Raw genomic sequence first — 18,000 nt, forward strand, 5'->3', positions numbered from 1 at the left:
ATACGTATCTACGTATCGTATCCGCTTTATCCGTTTTATCCGTTTTATCCGTCTTATCCGCTTTATCCGCTTATCCGAGTATCCGCTTATCCGGCTATCCGCTTATCCGCTTATCCGCTGCCTTGACTGACTGAATCGTCGGTCGTCTTGCCGCGGCTACTGGCAGTGGCTTCGTCGACCACCGCGACCAAACTAAACAGAAATGATACGTGCAACGGGCTGACTGCCTGCCTGCCTGCCTGCCTGCCTGCCTGCTTGCTCGCCTGCTTGCCTGCCTGCCTGACTCCCTGACTACTCCCTGATGGCACGGGACAACTACCACTACTCCTGGCATCGGTATCGCCACCTCCGGCCGACACTCTTCTCTCTTCTCATCACACTTAATTCAACATCCTGATCCTGGTCCTTATCCTTATCCTTATCCTTATATTTCTCACACACTTCGTATTTACTTACTTTGTCGCCGCCCATCCATTTTAAAATATCCTCCCACTGATTTATACTTGTTATCTACAAAAAAAAAAAAAAAACAATTTTTTCTTAATTAATTTAATTTAAATATTTTTGTAAGACGTTGAAATTGTGGGCGTACACGCGACCCTACAATATCAGAATTTAGGCTCAAATTGTTTATGCATAATATGCTTTTATCAGTTTAAGTTTTAAATGTTTTATCAGTCAAAAAATATTTTTTGGATAAGTTTTTATATTGTAGTGGACTTTACTTATTAATAATAACAACATGATAAGCAGATTTACTTTAAATATAATAATATATAGTAAAGTAAATTGAAAAACGTAATAAAATTTCAGTTGTAATGGTAAATTTTTTTTTAAATTATGTTCGTTTTCAAATAATTGGATACAGATGGAACTTTGTAGAAAAAAAAATATAGGTAATTGACCACAGCAAAACAATTATAGAAAACGTTAAAAAATAAATAATAAAAGCGACTTACAGCCAGTCTAAATTTATCGCAGATTCACGTGAAAGATGAAGCCGGCAAAAACGGCAAAAAACGTGAACTTTGGTCCGATTTAATTGAGGATCACCGATCAATTCACTAAAGCGAGTGCACGCCGTATCCTCAACAAATATAAATCGGTCCCTCCCTCCAATAATTTCAGAAAGATACGTGACAATTGTCTGCTAGTTTATGAAACATCTCATTAATTAATTAAGTCGCGGATTTAAGTGGGTTTCCACCTAAAACTCTAAGTCACACGGACTTTCCGACGTGCGAAAAATTTCCGCTTCTTTCGAATTCAACGCACACCACTCGGAATCAGCATCCTTCTATGAATGGGCCGTTTTATGGATCAAGGACCAACGATACACGATTAATTAGCAACGCATGGAATAACTTTGATAAAAATAATCATTGCTGACTGACTGTCGCTCGCTAATTCACCTAGAGTTTGTTTTATTTTTTGCATAATGACTGATATTGTTAGGGCAATTTCGGTAATACACAGTGGTTGACGTACGAATCTCTTACATAAATTTATCTTATCAGCTTCTTATCTCACGATAACAATGAACGAAACGGGAGAATCGTAAATTAATTATATATTATATATTATATAAAATAAAAACGGTTAGAAATAATGAAGGAATTTCCTGTCGGTTCGTAGTGGTCCGGCACAAGCTTTACGTAAAACCACGAGTGTATTTAAAATTGAAGTGCAGTTTCGGAACCGTGCCAATACCCGTCCCACCTAAAATGATCTTGTGACCAAATCACGTTCGATTATTATTCATCGAACTGATCTGCGATCACGTACCCGTTTTCTCATTGGAAAATTTTTACTTCCCTTATCGAATCAGCTGAAATTATTATTCACACACACGACGCTGATTCATTAGGTTTTTAATTAGTACCACTTGGAAAATAACATCAACAAATTATAAATTATATTTTTGCCACACGTCGATTGGAATTTGTGTGGAAGTGCGGCTACAATAACTGATAGTACAAATATTTTTGGTTAAATTTATCTACGGGTGGTAATAATCATATCATAATTATTTTTATTTTAAGTTGAGCCAATATTTCAACAGTTAAGTAAATTTTCTCACATCTCGAAACGGCAATTTATCAAAAAGCAGTGTGTATATTAAACGAGCCGCTAAAGATCGTTTAAATTGGGATCCCGCAGACATTTGAACGATCGTCTAATTTATGGTGTCAAATTTACTCGTTGTCAGAAAAATCCATTTGGCCGAACGGCGATATTCAAATGAACCCGTTAAAAATCTAATGTCCGTGTCAAGAAAATATGTAAAATACACGCATAAAATGTTATTTACATAAGAAAATTAATTAAGTTATAACAATGTAAACACAGTAACAGAAATCCATTTGAAGTGCGGAGAGGATGAATAATTTTATGGACCCATCAAAATCCAGGCCTTTATTAGGGAAGAAACGTGAAGTCTAAACAACGAAACTAAATCGAGTAAAATTTTTCAGAACTTAATCATCGAACTTTGGCCCGGCCGCGCTCTTTCGCATATTTATTCGATCTGTATTTGTAAACAATATAAAAGGTGCAAAATCTTGGAAAAATGTATATTGATGTATTTGAATACAATAAGATTTGTATCTTGTCTGCGGTCAAGAATAATAGGAATCATTTTATTCGTTTTTTATATGTGACCAAGTTAGAAATGAAAAAGCACAAAAAACACGTCACTGTTTCAAATTGCACTTTTCAAATGAAGATTCGGAAGCGCAGAAATCAGACAATGGGTTGTAAAAGCGAAGTGCACACGGAAAGTAAGTAAAATTTATTAAGCAGAACTTGTGTTTCAAAGTTTATTGGCGTAGATCTGGCGTCACTTTGATTAATTAGATTGCATCTATCAATTTACACGTGCAAACGTTTTCTCTTAATTAAATCGCTCCCAAAGAAAAACACATTGTATAGTTAACAGAAAGAAAATCATAAATGATGAGCCTGTCGTCTGTGAAAACAATCTTAGTATTTTATTAATTGACGCCGCCCCGATTTTGACACCCCTAATGAGAGAAATATCCCAAATATATACCACAGATGGTTTAGTTAATTAATTTCGATTTTTGATATATTTCATTGTCATGGGAAATATGAGCGCGCTGCCATTTGTACAATTTTGAAAAAGCGAAAATCATTTTTACCCCCCTGCTCTCCGTCTCATCTCGGTTCATCCCTAATCGCCGTTGCTTGAGCCCCATAATCTAATATACGAAAGAAGAAAGAATCAAATCACTTTTTATCCTCACTTGCATTTACCAATTTTTGTTCAATCCAACCGATTGTTATTTTATGGAGCCATTTGTACAGATTTAGATCGTTTATGGGATCTTATAAATCAAACGAACTCTCCACTTTGTCGTTGTTTCTTTCGGTCGCATCTCGGCCATTACGTCAAATAGCAATTTTATCCATATATATCGCATGATTGTTAAACGTTTCAACACTTCGCAAAATACACTTAAAGAAACCGACAAACATATTAGAGTAGCAATTAAGAGTGTTAATTGCGGGCGTCAGTTTAGAAGTTAATATTTAAAAAAATATTTTACATAAACTAGCATTTTATTACAATTCTTAGAAGTTAATATTAGTTTAATAGATACGGTCAATAGCCTAAGTTTAGGCCATGGTTCGCACTCATTCATAACATAATCATTAATTAATTTTTATTAAAACACAGCCATCAATTAATTAACTCAATACACAGTCGATTTAAGGCATTTAGAGTCCCAGTGATTTTATTTCGCAAATCAATTAATGTAGACAAAGAATGGAACATCAGAAGTGTATTTTGAGACGAAAACGATGTACATCGTGAGTGTGACGTGAAAGTGATTCCGAATTCTAAATGGCTTTAGTGAAACATACGAAATTTTAATTAGCAGATAAGCAATCGGGCCGTTATCTAATCGTGACCAATGAATTTATGTGTATAATTAAATCGGATTGTATTATTTTGGCTCTTTTGTTTTGTGACTGCGAGGTAAATTAAGGGTTGTTGGTTTAGTTAAGAGGTTTCTGAAGTTTATACATTCTGTCACTTGTCACACCGCAGGGGTGTAATAAAATTTAACTACCCTACATGGAACTTATCTTTGTACTAACACCGAAAATGGCCGATTAGATGTTGGATTTCAGATTTTTATCGACTATTTTTCACCCTAAACTTCCTCTTTTATTATCTTTTTAGGTTTTGAGAAATGTGCTGGCGCATCGGACGTTTTCTCGAAATAAGGCGCTTTCTCTTACTTATTGAGAGAAATAGTTGAGCCGAATTGAGACATTAAAACTTTATGGTACTAATTGTAAGATAAAATTTCCATAAAATATTAATATACATTTTAATGAGGTACCTTCGTTGGCCCGAATTAATTGTGAAGAATGTAATTCAATAAATAAAATATCCCTAATTAAACAATGAATGAGCGGTGGCATGTTTTACAGTTAGATCATTAATTTACTACGAAAGTAAATCAATTTTCTTTCCTAGTGGTAGCGGACCTTCAATATTTTAATTATGGGTGTTTCTATAGTTCCTCAGCCTGTGACATCGTTTAATGCGAGCCTTAATATGTATAACCTAATCTCGGCCCGGCACTATGTTAATTTTAATATTACATTAGATAAAGCCTAGAGGAATGTTCTTCCAGGTATTAAAATATTTTAATAAGTATTGATGATGGTATAAAATGTTATGATCGATTCGTATTGTTGGACCGACTTATCTTAATGAAGACGCTCCGTTCCTATTCAGGTCATTTACAGTGACCCATTTAAAAATTACTCTGATTTTTTTTTCTTCGAGTAAATTTACATAAGACTGAAGTGGTCTTGTTCTAATTCGAGCCCACACTAAACAATTGTCATAAGATTTAAATTTAAACCGGCTAACTGTTACATCTTCTTGTCACTTATTTCTATTTATTTTCGGACAACGGTTTAATGCATCCTCAACACCGTACCCGTTCGAACGTTTCACGCACTTACCATACATGACGTTTTAATTCGCAAATATGGATTTGTCATTAAAAAAATGACATATTTCTCTACAAACTTGTTGCATGTGTGTAAACATTCGGATACGTTCAATACTATAGGTGTTAATGCCTGAATAAATATTATAAATATATTTGTACGACAATTAGATTGTCACACGCTTTTTGAGGTAAACGAAACTTGACGTACGCATATCAATCATTACATAAAATACGTAAATACGCGTTTTATGACTTTTTGCATATATACTGCTAACAAAGTCAACGACCTAAACTGCAATTATCTAAAAATTATGCATGTACGTACACAACTACAAAATATTTCCTTAAAATTAAATAATAAATTAACGTCAGTATCACATTTTACAGACAATTAGTCCGCATAAACCGATTCAATAACAATAAATGAGCCGTATTTACGACATGTCAAATATTGAAGTCCCAGAGAGGAGCAGGCGTAAGCCCCCTAATAAAAATTTATGCCGTAAATGGGTTGTCAATGTGTGAGGGGTGCGTAAGTAGATAGAATTCCACCAGGAATCGTAAAATGCGTTTTAAAATGGGTCTGATGTTATAATTTGTCTAATATATCTCCGTCCCACAATACAATACATTACACTTATTTATACTTTTTGCTATGCCCTACGTTCTTATTTTTAGACTAATGTTAAATTTGGTTTAGAAATGAAAGATATAGAGATCGTTAAGATGCTTGTTGGGTAATCAGACAGAGGACCAATAATTAAACGCCTCAAGTCAATGGTAATGACATATTTAGTAAGCCAAGTCCAACGACTTCATCCTAACACTAATTAACAATCATTTTGGAACTGTTTCAGTTTAATTTAACCCTTGTGCATGTGAAAGACGCTGCAAAACCGCCATTCCCAATTATATGAGATAAGATCTAGGCGCTTAAATAACATCGGGGGCTGAAATTCCCTCAAAATTGGGACAAAACGATGAAACAACCCTTTGAATATAAATTATTGCCGCCAACCTTTTTAGGTGATACTATAGCATGTTTGTAGATATTTATCTTAGGTAACCGCCGACATCCCAGATACTGACACCGAGGACTCCTGAAGATTTATTGCTGCATTTTTACATTGTGTTACTTCGGTTTTGTCAAATATTTTATATATCATTTCTTGCATGAAAATGCAATAGGTTATGGACATATTATGTTTGTCTTAGCAGTATTTGTAAATTAAAATAAAACACCAATGTATACATTTATATATTATATTTGCTTCTTAAAATATTTTTTTTATATAAAACTTAAACATCACAGGTTTTCTCACTATATGTATGTATAAATTTGTATATGCATGAATATATATATATATATATATATATATATATATATATATATATATATATATATATATATATGTAAAATAATTATTAATTGTAAGTACATCTAAGTTGAATCACAAAATATCAATGAAACCCTTTAAACAATTTGAGAGGATCGCTTTTTCTCCAGACTACTACTGCGTTTTACAAGCTTTCGGTCTGGCGTCTTTCTGTATGGGATCACACAATACGCGCATTCCGAGCATAGATTTTAAATAGTCCGTTTTCCGTTTCAAGATTTGGTGCTCCTTGTTTATGGACTGATAACCACCAGAGACCTGCATATTGTGAACGGCAGTTCTTTTTAATTCAACACGTAAAAGAACATCCTCAACATCCTGGAAATTACATTCAATTATTAAATGCAAAAATGCCAAAGGAATGTTTATTAACTGTTATGAAATATTCATTGTTATGAAAACAAAAGTTCATATTATAGATCGAGTGTTGAACACAAATATTTGGAAATACTTCCACAGAAAGTGATGATTAAAGGCGCGATGCTGCCAAACATTGAAAAGTTCTAGTTTATTCCACACTTAATATCAACGTTTCAAAAGTGTTTATTTATTTAATATTAATGTGTTTAAATAAATTCCACATAATTAACTTTGGAAACAGTTTTTTACCGTATTTCTATTTATTATGATGATTTTTGAGAATACTCATCGTGTCTAGTAAATACATAATAAGAAAATCTTTCCGAGAAAAATCAAACGTGCAGAACATCACATTTTATGCACGCTCATACGTCAGTTGTAAATTTTATTGTATTGAATGTTATTTCATTGCTTCTCTAATGTTCAATTGCAATTTAAACACATAGTTATGGTTATGTGTTTTAAATTTTAATAGAGCAATTACTGCTTTTGGAGTGTCCGTTAATATAATGAAAATTGATTATATAACAAACTGTCTACTACATAGATGAGTTTTAATAATCATTTTTACTACTGTATAAAATCTAAAATTAGTAAAAACATGAAGTTTTAAAAGAAAAAATTTTAACGCCACTTTCTAATACAAGTATATTCGTACTTTTTTGAGTGTTGTATGCAACCCAGCCGATCCCAACCCGTTTAAATGGTTGGCTTCGCCCACCCAAGCATTTAGACACTCTGCCGCCATCTATCAGAGTTACTATTGTAACATTTCTCTAAACAGAGGATTTCTATAAAAATATTTAATTAAAAAAACATACATAAAACCAAAAATCCGCAATGATTTGGTACAACTAGAAAAAAGAAAAAAACATCGATAATTGAAAAAGAACCGAAAATAATTATAAATAAATTATACTATAAAGATTTTCAATATTCTATAAATTGTTCTTGAATCTCATTATAATATTTTGTTTTTTTATAATTATATTATAATAATAGTATAATTTATTATATATTTAATGAATTACTAAATTCTAAGTGAACTCTAACAAAAATATAATATATATGTTAGATGTAATTCGGATATCGTTAATATAGCGACAAAAAAAAGCGACTAATACATGCTTTTTACAATATGCTAAATATTACAACTTAGTAAATGTATATTTTATTTTTTTACTATTATGCAACTCGATAATACATAGTTGTGAGGTGGGTTGTCTAAAAACATTGTCCCCTGAGTAAGGAAGCTTTGTTTTGTAGTATGCTACAAAAAAACTGGGGTAGGATATGAGCAAGTAACAGCTTTCGGCCTACAGATGACGCCAGCTGTGACTAACGTAGTCCAGGAAGGTACACGTGGTGGGCATAATTAAATGTCTCTTGCTAATAAAATATTTATTATTTTATATTATGCATCACAAAATTAACTATCCTTTGTTGCAAAATAAAAAAGGACATTAAAATGGTTTTTAAATTAATATTGCGAAATTAATATAATACTTACTGTGCAATAATTCCTAAATTTAATTTCAATCCATGCATGTCAAAATTCGGGATTTGTACTTAATAAAATTATAACACGTCATAAATCACATCCTAAATTTTTTCTAATTGATTATTTCTACTCGTTGAATGTCCCATCTATTTTTTAATTTATACTATGACCATAATTTTGAAAATACAGTTTTATTAGTCATGATCATAGGTGTACACGCACAACAATTAGAAAATAGATGGATTCAACAAGTGTTGTATCTTGTTCAAATTCAATAAAATACTATATATTAAGATAACATATAGATCACACTTAATACAATATTTATATGAACGCAATAAATATTGAACTTAATAATTAATTATATGATCATCAACCGTAAATTTATGTACACGTCAATCAAATTTCAATAATTATCGACCACACTATTCATCTATAACATTAAAAAATTAATTAAACCGATAATATTCCCATCGCAAAAATTCTATTTGATCACTTAATGCAAATTATGCTAGTCCCCTTAAAATAGGTCTAAAAAATATTGGTCGTTATTTGTTCCGGGCGTGTTAAACTCCGGGTAAGCGCACGTGTGCAAAATATTTTGCTGTTTAAGTAATTCGTCCGCCTCAGCCTCAAAATCACTTACCACTTGTTGATTAATGGACGACTTATCAAAATCGATACCATCCGATTGTTGAGCCTGTTTTTTGGCCACCAAGAACCTATTGTACAAGTCCAAAACCTAAAACACAAAAACAAAATTACCAAAACAACTCGGACACATGTTAAGTCATCATTACCTGATTATCGACCTTCTCCAGCTCCTCCTTGACCTGCTGCTTCTGGATGTCGTTCTGCACCACCCGCCGCAACTTCGTCAGTTCGTTCAAGTTGTAAGTGTTGACAGATTTCAATTCTTGCTGGCACTTTTTAATTTCGGTGAGGATTTCGTCGTCACCCGGATTCTTTTGTAGTTCCTCCAAATTGAGGAGGGCCTGCTCCAGCTTCTTGTCCATGCATACCCCTACTCGGGGGCCGTTGCTTTTTAAATTTAAATCCGCTGCAAAACCATATAATATTAATAATGGTTCCATGTTATTATTTACATTAATAATTATCAGTGTAAACAGCATTCTTCATTTTGTGTGTCATCTTCAGAAAATGACGATGATTAATAAATACATTTTTATTATTAATTTATATACAAAAACTTTTTAATATACAAATTATTTACCATTTTTTACAGATTTTTTGTATTTAGTTTTATTTTGCTTTTTATATACTCACATTTTATTTTCTCTATATTAGGCAATGCCGCGAATACTTTTTCCTCTATCAGAGCAGCAACTAATTTTTGGGTGTGTTGGTTTGTTAATGAATCCACGAATCTGAAAATCACATTACAGAATTGTGCCATATTAAATTTAGTTTTAATACTAACGCTGCCAGCCCCGATTTTTTTCCATCTGTGGATCCGTGTTTTGATTTTGGGGATTTTCCTAGATTCATTTCTTCTGATACCAATTCTTCTGACCACTCTTGGGCATAGTGGTTGCCGATTTCTGGTACCTTTGCATCAATGCATTTGGAGAATTCTTTTATGAGGCCATCTAAAAACTAAAATAGCCCAGAATAGAAACAGTGCGAGCCCAAATTTGGGAACAACTTACATTAATATCTTCTGCATTAACATTGGCACAATATGGCTCGATGGACGCCCAGAATTTGTCAGAATTGTCATTTTTGGGCAACGACAGTTTGGGAACTTCATACCTGAGACCATCTCCTAATAAATTATTAACTGGTAGAGCGCAGTGTTTTTTAAATACTCTTGTCCCACTACTCCTCACATCTTTGCATTTTGGCTTTTCATCTGGACGCTTTCGTTTCAGTGGTGCCTTAAACGATTTTATGTTAATACTGGTGTAAATACTTGCATGTAACATTTACCTTATCATGACTTTTATCCTTTTTATCTCTGTTCTCTTCAACACGATCTATAGATTCAATTTCTGCCAGCAAAAATCTACTTCTAGAAGCACTGGTGGACAACAGTTTCTCCAAATCTTGCTGTAATTGATCTAATTCATCCATATTCACTCCATCCTCAGATGATCTCGAGAGGACTACAAAAATTACAGCCTTAACATGAAATTGTTTTACATTTCATAAACTGAATACCTGCTTGATATTTTGGTAACAACCGTGCTGTGTCAGCCTGCTTAACAAGTGGTATATTTGCCAAATTATTCTCAGTCTCTGTCGGTTTTGATTCACTTTTACTCCTTGATGCGGACAAAATATCTTTAAGTTTTCCATTGTATTTGCTAGCACTTTTTGGTATAACGTAAGTTCTTTTAGTGTTCATGATCAACTTATATTACAATATTAATTAATAAAATTTATTGCTACCAAATCGCTGTGGTAGTGACGATTAGGAAAGTGCACATAAACTGTTAAACAACTTCTTATGCACTTTGTTTTATTGACAGAATATTAGGTTAGTTTTGTCCACAGTACCTAGAGTGTGAAGGTGGGGATAATGTTTGACGTTCGTGGAAACGCTGGGGAGCAGTCATATTCTTGAAATTTACGAGTTATGTCAATGCAGTTAAGGAAAATGGAACAGTGTATACCAATATAATTCTATATCTTCAATGAATATTTGTTTGTATAAAAATTGTCTTTTCCCTAATTCCAGCGCCATCTATAATGAATACGCTGAAAACACTAATCATAAGCGTTACCGCTTTTTTAATTGAAGTATAAGGGGCATTCGATAAGTTGTCATAAATTTAATACGGGTGCGAGTAATTAAGTTGATTGGGTTTAGAGTGCCAACTCGCTGTTTTATATGATTACTTTTGAGGAACGTATGCAAAGTGCGAAATTTAAAAATACAACATAATTTTAAATAATATAATAAATATGAACGCTTGGCAGTTGAAAATTACATTTGTCCATAATATTTCACATAAACAGATACACCTGGAAGTGCAATGCGACGGAAAATCTAATATTACATGTTAAATTATTAAAACAGCATGCAACACGCATATTAAAATATCTCCTTCTAAATTTAGATTCCTATATAAAGTACGAGTACTTAAATCAATGTTTCCTGTGGGGATGTCAGATTTTGTAAGTACAGATTGAAATAAATATCCCGCTATTCTAATTAATTCAGCGACAAAGCGTTATTAATTCAAAACTTTACACGCAAACCACTAATAGCCATTGTATACGGTATATGTTAGTTGTATGTTGACGTTTTGAAAAATCGTATTGATATGCAACCCCTTTAATCAATGTGATTATGTTAATATTCATTTTAATTTTAGGGAATAGCATCAGAGAAATGGATTTTTATGCTGATAATCATACGAAGCATTCATCTAAAGTTGTTTAAAAGATAAAAATGTTGTGAAAATCGATTGGCTAGCGTAAAATCTGGATCTAAATACATTTGAAAACTTGTGGAACATCAAAAAGCATTCAATTTAGATGAAATTAAGTGAAATTTAACAAAGGATACCCAACTAAATATTAACAATTTTGTTTAATGTTATTATTGTTATTAAAATTATTTAACAAATATATATTTTTAAAAAGTGTATTTTTCTGTAATCAGCCCCATTTAGTTTGTTTAAGTGAAAATTATTTTGATTTATGTATAAAATGAATAAAGGGAGAAACAATATAATGTAATAACCACAACAGTAATTCAGTGTCCAATAATGATAAAATAAAGTGGGGAAAAAAACCAAACCAAATACTTTGCTTAATATTTGTGAATACTATTAATAACTCTTGATAGAATACTCTGTATAAACAGTGTTTTTGCTTTTGTGTTTTATCCCGGGAAATTAATTATGAGCTTTAAAAGACAAATAGAATTTGTGGTTACTGAAATTAATTACTTACTTTGAACGTAATTACATTTACATTTTTAAAATATTCTCGGAAAACTTTATTTAAAAGCATTGTAAAATAGGATAATAATTTAGTTATTGATGGTACAATTAAATTATCTACCTAAATAAAATAATTTTAAATCGCGGGTTACATATATTAATAATATTTAGTATAATCTTAATAAAATTAAATGAACTCAAACTACCTATAGAAAATTTTAATGACCACTCGTTCCTCAAATAATAAAGCAATGTCAATGATTAATATGAGCAAGTTAATTGTAATTAAAAACCAGGAAATATCGCAATAGTTTTATACGAAGAGGAGAACAATATCAACCAATATTGATTTTCTTTCTACCTATAGAGTAACCTAGTTTCAACGTCGGAGTTATGTATGTAATCAGATGAAATCGCCACTTCAGATTTCGCCTTTTTCTTACGGTCAAAGGTCGAAATGTACATTAAATTAAGCCTTACATTTTCTATTCTTTTATGTGTTTCCCAATGTATTGTTCTGTTCAATCAGTAATATTATCTTCTTTTATCAAATCACGGTAACAAAATGGTGAAGTGTTTTTTGTTCGTTTAAATCAATATATACTATTCAAATATAATATTTAATAGATATTAATGCATTGATTCGAGAAACTTTTGGCATATTTGCTCTGGGTCACGATGATAAAGAATATCTGAAGGTGTGTTGCATGACTACCTAACAATTAATGCCACTAACTCTCGTGATTGCAAAAGCTAAATATTTATTTATTATTTATTTTTTATCGATTAAATAAATTGTGGTTTCAATAAAATATACATATACAATCAATTTGATTTTAAATTCCTTTTGCAAACTCTTGTTGAATGAGAATCTGGATGAAAACCAAATCGGGATAAGTTGGTGAATATAACTGTTGCTCAATTATTTTCTACTCAGTAAAAGAAGAAAAGTCTTCGAGCAGTTAATGGTAAATATTGAACCTAATTGGTGTTGTATCTGATTACCAGTTTTTTTAAGGGACCTCCACAACTGACACTTTAGGGAGCACTAAACCTCTCAGCTACCTCAATTTGCCTAAAGCCACTTTGAAGCTGTTCCACTGCTTCATTAATTTCTTCCAAAATTGACGTATTTCCGTTGTAAAACAATAATTTTGATAGAATAGAATAAATAGTTCAGTAAAGTGAAATAAATCGTAAATGTTTGAGTAGCTTATATACAAGGTGTACACAAAAATTAACCACATATTATTGACCAATATGCTTGCTAAGAAATACAGATAGAGATACAATTCAAGAATATGTGGTTAATTTTTGTGCACTCAATTTAGGGACACCCTGCACATTTATACAAATTATATACGATATACATAATAAAAATAATATTTTACTGTAGTACTAATAAGAAGAACATGTATATAACAATATATATATTTTTAACAAAAAGTAAATTTATCTGGATTTTCATAATATATCCTCAGATTTTTCATGTGTGTGGAAATACTGACATAATATTTTTCAGACGTTCACTGCGATTTGTTGATATTTGGGCCTCTCAAAGGAAGGAAATTGTAAATTTAATATACATACGTTTATCAACATATATGTTAAAAAAACTGTAAACGATAATTTCCTTACTTCTAATTGGTTTTGTAGGCGTTGTTTAACGTTCTATCAAACAAACATAACATACGAGAATTATGATGTGTACAGAAGCAGTACTGTTGGAATGATATACCGACAGACAAGGAATAATTTTCTGAATATAAATAAAGAATTCAATTTAAAATTCCAGTCATGAGGTGCGTATGAAAATAAATTTGGTTTAATTTTATTGAATTCCTTCGTTTGTGGAAATTCGGAAGTGCATTTCCCACTTTCAAAACATTTACACTGTTATCTATTTAATTGTCCATGTTGAAGCTAATTGATTTTATTAGAGTTTCACGAATATATAATTAAAATAAATAAAGCTTTTTAGTAATAATTAGTTATAGTTAGCAATACCAATTTTGGTTAAATATTTTAGTGTACAATGTAACTAAATGAATTTAGAAAATCTTTGTTTAAATTAAACTAACTGAAACAGTTGGAGCATATAAGACAATTTGCGTTTGTTTCTTGAGCATCATAAACTGACGATTTGAAAGGGTATAAACAATAGACAATAAAATTGATTTTTATAGTTTCAATGTTTTGAAATCTACACCTTCACATTGACGTAGTTTTGATTATACGATAAATCTACAAAATATATTAATAGGGATATAAAATGTTCTCTAAACAAATTACAATTGTGATACACATAAAATATGCCAATTGGACTAGTGCCCGAATTTTAATGGGATAGAATATTGTCTTTATAGATTTTCTGCAAACTATCATAGAAATTGATCTAATTGCGTTGTTGAAAAGATTTGATTTAAACTTTTATTTGAAATACGACTGTAATGAAATTATATATTTATGTTCATTAAAAGCTTTAAAAAATTGCACGAGTCGAATGAAAGATAATTATTTTTTTCGTTATTAACTTAAATATTGAAACAAAGAGATATTTGGCTTTAAGCTAATCAGTTAAATGTGAACTTAATTAAATTATTTCGTGTTTTAATTCGATTTTGTGTAAATACGTCAAACGGAAATTCGGTTTTGATTTTCTGCACGTGTCTGACCTACTACATGGATTTCAATCAAAATTACCGCAAACCCATTTTGTGAGCATATTGAATGAGAGAGATTTTATACAATAAATTCACATGCATGCTAATAAATACCTAAATTTCAAGGTGTTCAGAAAAGCTACATCTCGAGGAACTTAATTGAAATTTAAAGTAGACGCTTTTACTTAAGCAATCAATATTTTAAATTAATTTTAACACAGTCGGAACATAATTTAATCCCTTCAAGAGAGACTCCCTACTCACTGGGGAATATTATACAGAGTGTATAAGAATGGATTTAAGGAAGCTATCAAAATTTTACTCTAAACCGTTTCTAGGATATGGAAGAGGAATCAGTATGAACACAAAAATCTGCACTAGCCTAGGTTTATAGTAAATCCAATAGAATGAGATGACTGAGTTTTGTATACGACAGATTTTAAGTAACCCCATAAGAAAAAGTATAATGGTGTCAGTTCTGAAGACCTTGGAAGTCATTTTATTGGTCCTTTTCTAAAAATTCACTATTCTGGATAATTCTTCAGTTTTTTAGGATACTGTGAAGGATCTTCCCTAATGAAATGAGAATTTTCATTGCTTCAATAAAAACAATTTTGTTTGCTAACAATTCTATAAAAAAGCTAGACTTATCGCTGAAACAAATGATTTTTAGTATTTGAATCTGATTTATTTATTCATGATTTGACAAAATTCTAAACGCCTGTCTGTATTTTCATCGCCAAGCTGTTGTGTAATAAGCATTTTGGATGGGTGGAATTTATGATGTTTCAACACCTTTCTGACAGACTTAGTGCAAAGCTCTGTTAATCTAGTGATGAATATATATTGTGACTGTAGATGTCAAACTGATCAAGAACCTCAATATGGGTGGTTTCATTGAGTATCCCAGTTACAAAGAGATTCTGTTTTTTTCAAGTTTTTATAAATCCAACAAAAATAAAGACATTCCATTGAAGACTAAAATTGTTCAATAAAGCCAACACAATATTTACAGACAAAAATTTCAAAATAATAAAAGACATATTTAAAAGTTGATTTTTGGGAGTTAATTTAAAAACCTAAAAATAAACAATGTCCTGAATATTGTTTTTTACACTTTTGTTAAAATTATATTATAATATCCAGTTTTTACTGTTTTTAAGACCTTATTTGCTACAAAATGCTTTAATTTTATATTAACAAATATAAATATAATATAATAATGTATTATAAAAATTAATTTGTATATTCCTCAAAAATTAAACTATTAATAAATATTTTATTTAGTATTGTTAAATAGTAATTTTTAAAATATTTCCAATGAAGAAGTATTGCAAGCTCAAATTAAATTAGTAAAACATAGGAAGAATTTTCAATCGTTTTTTTCTAATTAAAATATTTTTTGAACATATTTGTTGCTCCTCACCGACTCAAGTTTTCAGACATTGAACGTAAATAAAGGAAAATTACGACATCAAAAAGCTTTTCACGAAAAAAAAACATTTCTTTGCCCACTTTCGTCTTTTAGCCCGGTTTTTTTTCTTTAATGTAAATTTACCTTTAATTAGGCGCCACCATTGAAATGGATAACGGGAACGTAATCATTTGACACGGACCCTTTCAATAATTAATCGCCTACGAATACGCACACACACATGTATGTTCTGGAATTAACACGAAACGGATTATGGGCAAATTGATGGACATTTTCACAATACCACACACTGATTTGCCAAATTCATACACGAATAATTCATTGTAAATTGGAAACGAGTAATATTGCGTCAATATTAATGAGACCGGCCATCCCTTGTGACTGTGCCAAAAACTATTCGGGACATAAAGCTATTATATTGAACATACATTTAAAATTTGCGAGGTGTGCTGAATTTTCTGGATGCAATGCTAATTTTTACCGTGTTTGATGTTGTAATTAACGCTGTGAAATGTGTAGTTAAATTTTTCATGTGTCTGTATGTGTGTCTGAATGATTTTATGGTGATCCGTTGGTATGAAACATCAATGGTGGATGTGTGTGGGTACCATAATGCGTCGTACTGGCACCAGTTTAATATCAGAACATAGTAATTGTAGTTTACAGTGTAACATAAAATCCAGTATTTTGTAAACAATATTCTATTTTCAAATTTTCTTCGTACATTTTGAAATATTTGTCGAAGCATTTCTATATATTGTTATGGAGGGTGTCAGATGTGATATGTGATAGATGATAAATTTCTATCTAAAGATAGTTGATCATCCTCTTCTCTTATTTTTCAGTTCATGTATTATTAGTGACTATATTGTTTCATTAATTCATTTAAATTGTGGTGAATAAGTAAGGGACTAATAATAAAATCTTCTAAAATTTAAGCTCCAACATTTAAGTTTTTCAAGATACTGGGTATGATTTTCTCTGCTGAGATGAGGATTTTTATTGCTCCTATAAAGACAATTTTGTTTTATGTTGTAATTAATGCTGTGATATGTGTAGTTAAATTTTTCATGTGTCTATATGTGTGATTTAATGATTTTATGGTGATCCGTTGGTATGAAACATGAGTGTCAGATATGGAGATCTGGAAGGTTATTCTTCAGATATGTTTATATGTAATGCAATAAATTTCCATCCTCATCCTCTCCTCTTATCTTCCAGTTCATGTATTGGTAGTGACATTACTGTTTCATAAATTCATTTAAATTTTGGTGAATAAATAAGGAACCAATAATAAAATAAAAAAAGTTTTTCAAGATACTGGGCATGATTTTCTCTGCTGAGATGAGGATTTTTATCGCTCCAATAAAGACAATTTTGCTTTATGTTGTAATTAATGGTGTGACATGTGTAGTTAAATTTTTAATGTGTCTATATGTGTGATTTAATGATTTTATGGTGAACCGTTGGTATGAAACATGAGTGTCAGATATGGAGATCTGGGAGGTCATTCTTCAGACATGTCTATATGTAATGCAATAAATTTCCATCCTCATCCTCTCTCCTCTTATGTTTCAGTTCATGTATTAGTAGTGACAGTATTGTTTCATAAATTCATTTAAATTTTGGTGAATAAATAAAGAACCAATAATAAAATCTAAAATTTCTGTCCCAACATTAAGTTTTTCAAAACACTGGGTACGATTTCCTCTGATGAGATGAGGATTTTCATT

The 18,000-nt window shown here is 31.2% G+C and overlaps 1 protein-coding gene across 2 annotated transcripts; it reads right to left on the reverse strand.

Annotated features, from left to right (window-relative positions):
* Positions 1-301: 301 nt before the first annotated feature.
* LOC109594702 (transcriptional adapter 3-B) lies at positions 302-10,873 on the reverse strand. 2 transcript variants are annotated; one of them, XM_020009944.2, is made up of 8 exons: positions 10,437-10,873; positions 10,206-10,381; positions 9,926-10,153; positions 9,697-9,872; positions 9,543-9,643; positions 9,056-9,315; positions 8,902-8,997; positions 302-510 (listed from the first exon to the last, which is right to left on the reverse strand). In XM_020009944.2, exons 1-8 carry the CDS (start codon positions 10,621-10,623, stop codon positions 322-324), a joined length of 1,413 nt encoding a protein of 470 aa, XP_019865503.1. In that variant the 5' UTR covers positions 10,624-10,873; the 3' UTR covers positions 302-321. The 2 variants fall into 2 exon arrangements, with proteins under 2 accessions (XP_019865503.1, XP_019865502.1); XM_020009943.2 differs by lacking the exon at positions 302-510 and adding an exon at positions 6,292-6,712 and having other exon boundaries at positions 10,437-10,871.
* Positions 10,874-18,000: the final 7,127 nt, after the last annotated feature.

Source organism: Aethina tumida, chromosome 1, assembly GCF_024364675.1.
Source record: "Aethina tumida isolate Nest 87 chromosome 1, icAetTumi1.1, whole genome shotgun sequence".
Classification (NCBI taxonomy): Eukaryota; Metazoa; Arthropoda; class Insecta; order Coleoptera; family Nitidulidae; genus Aethina; species Aethina tumida.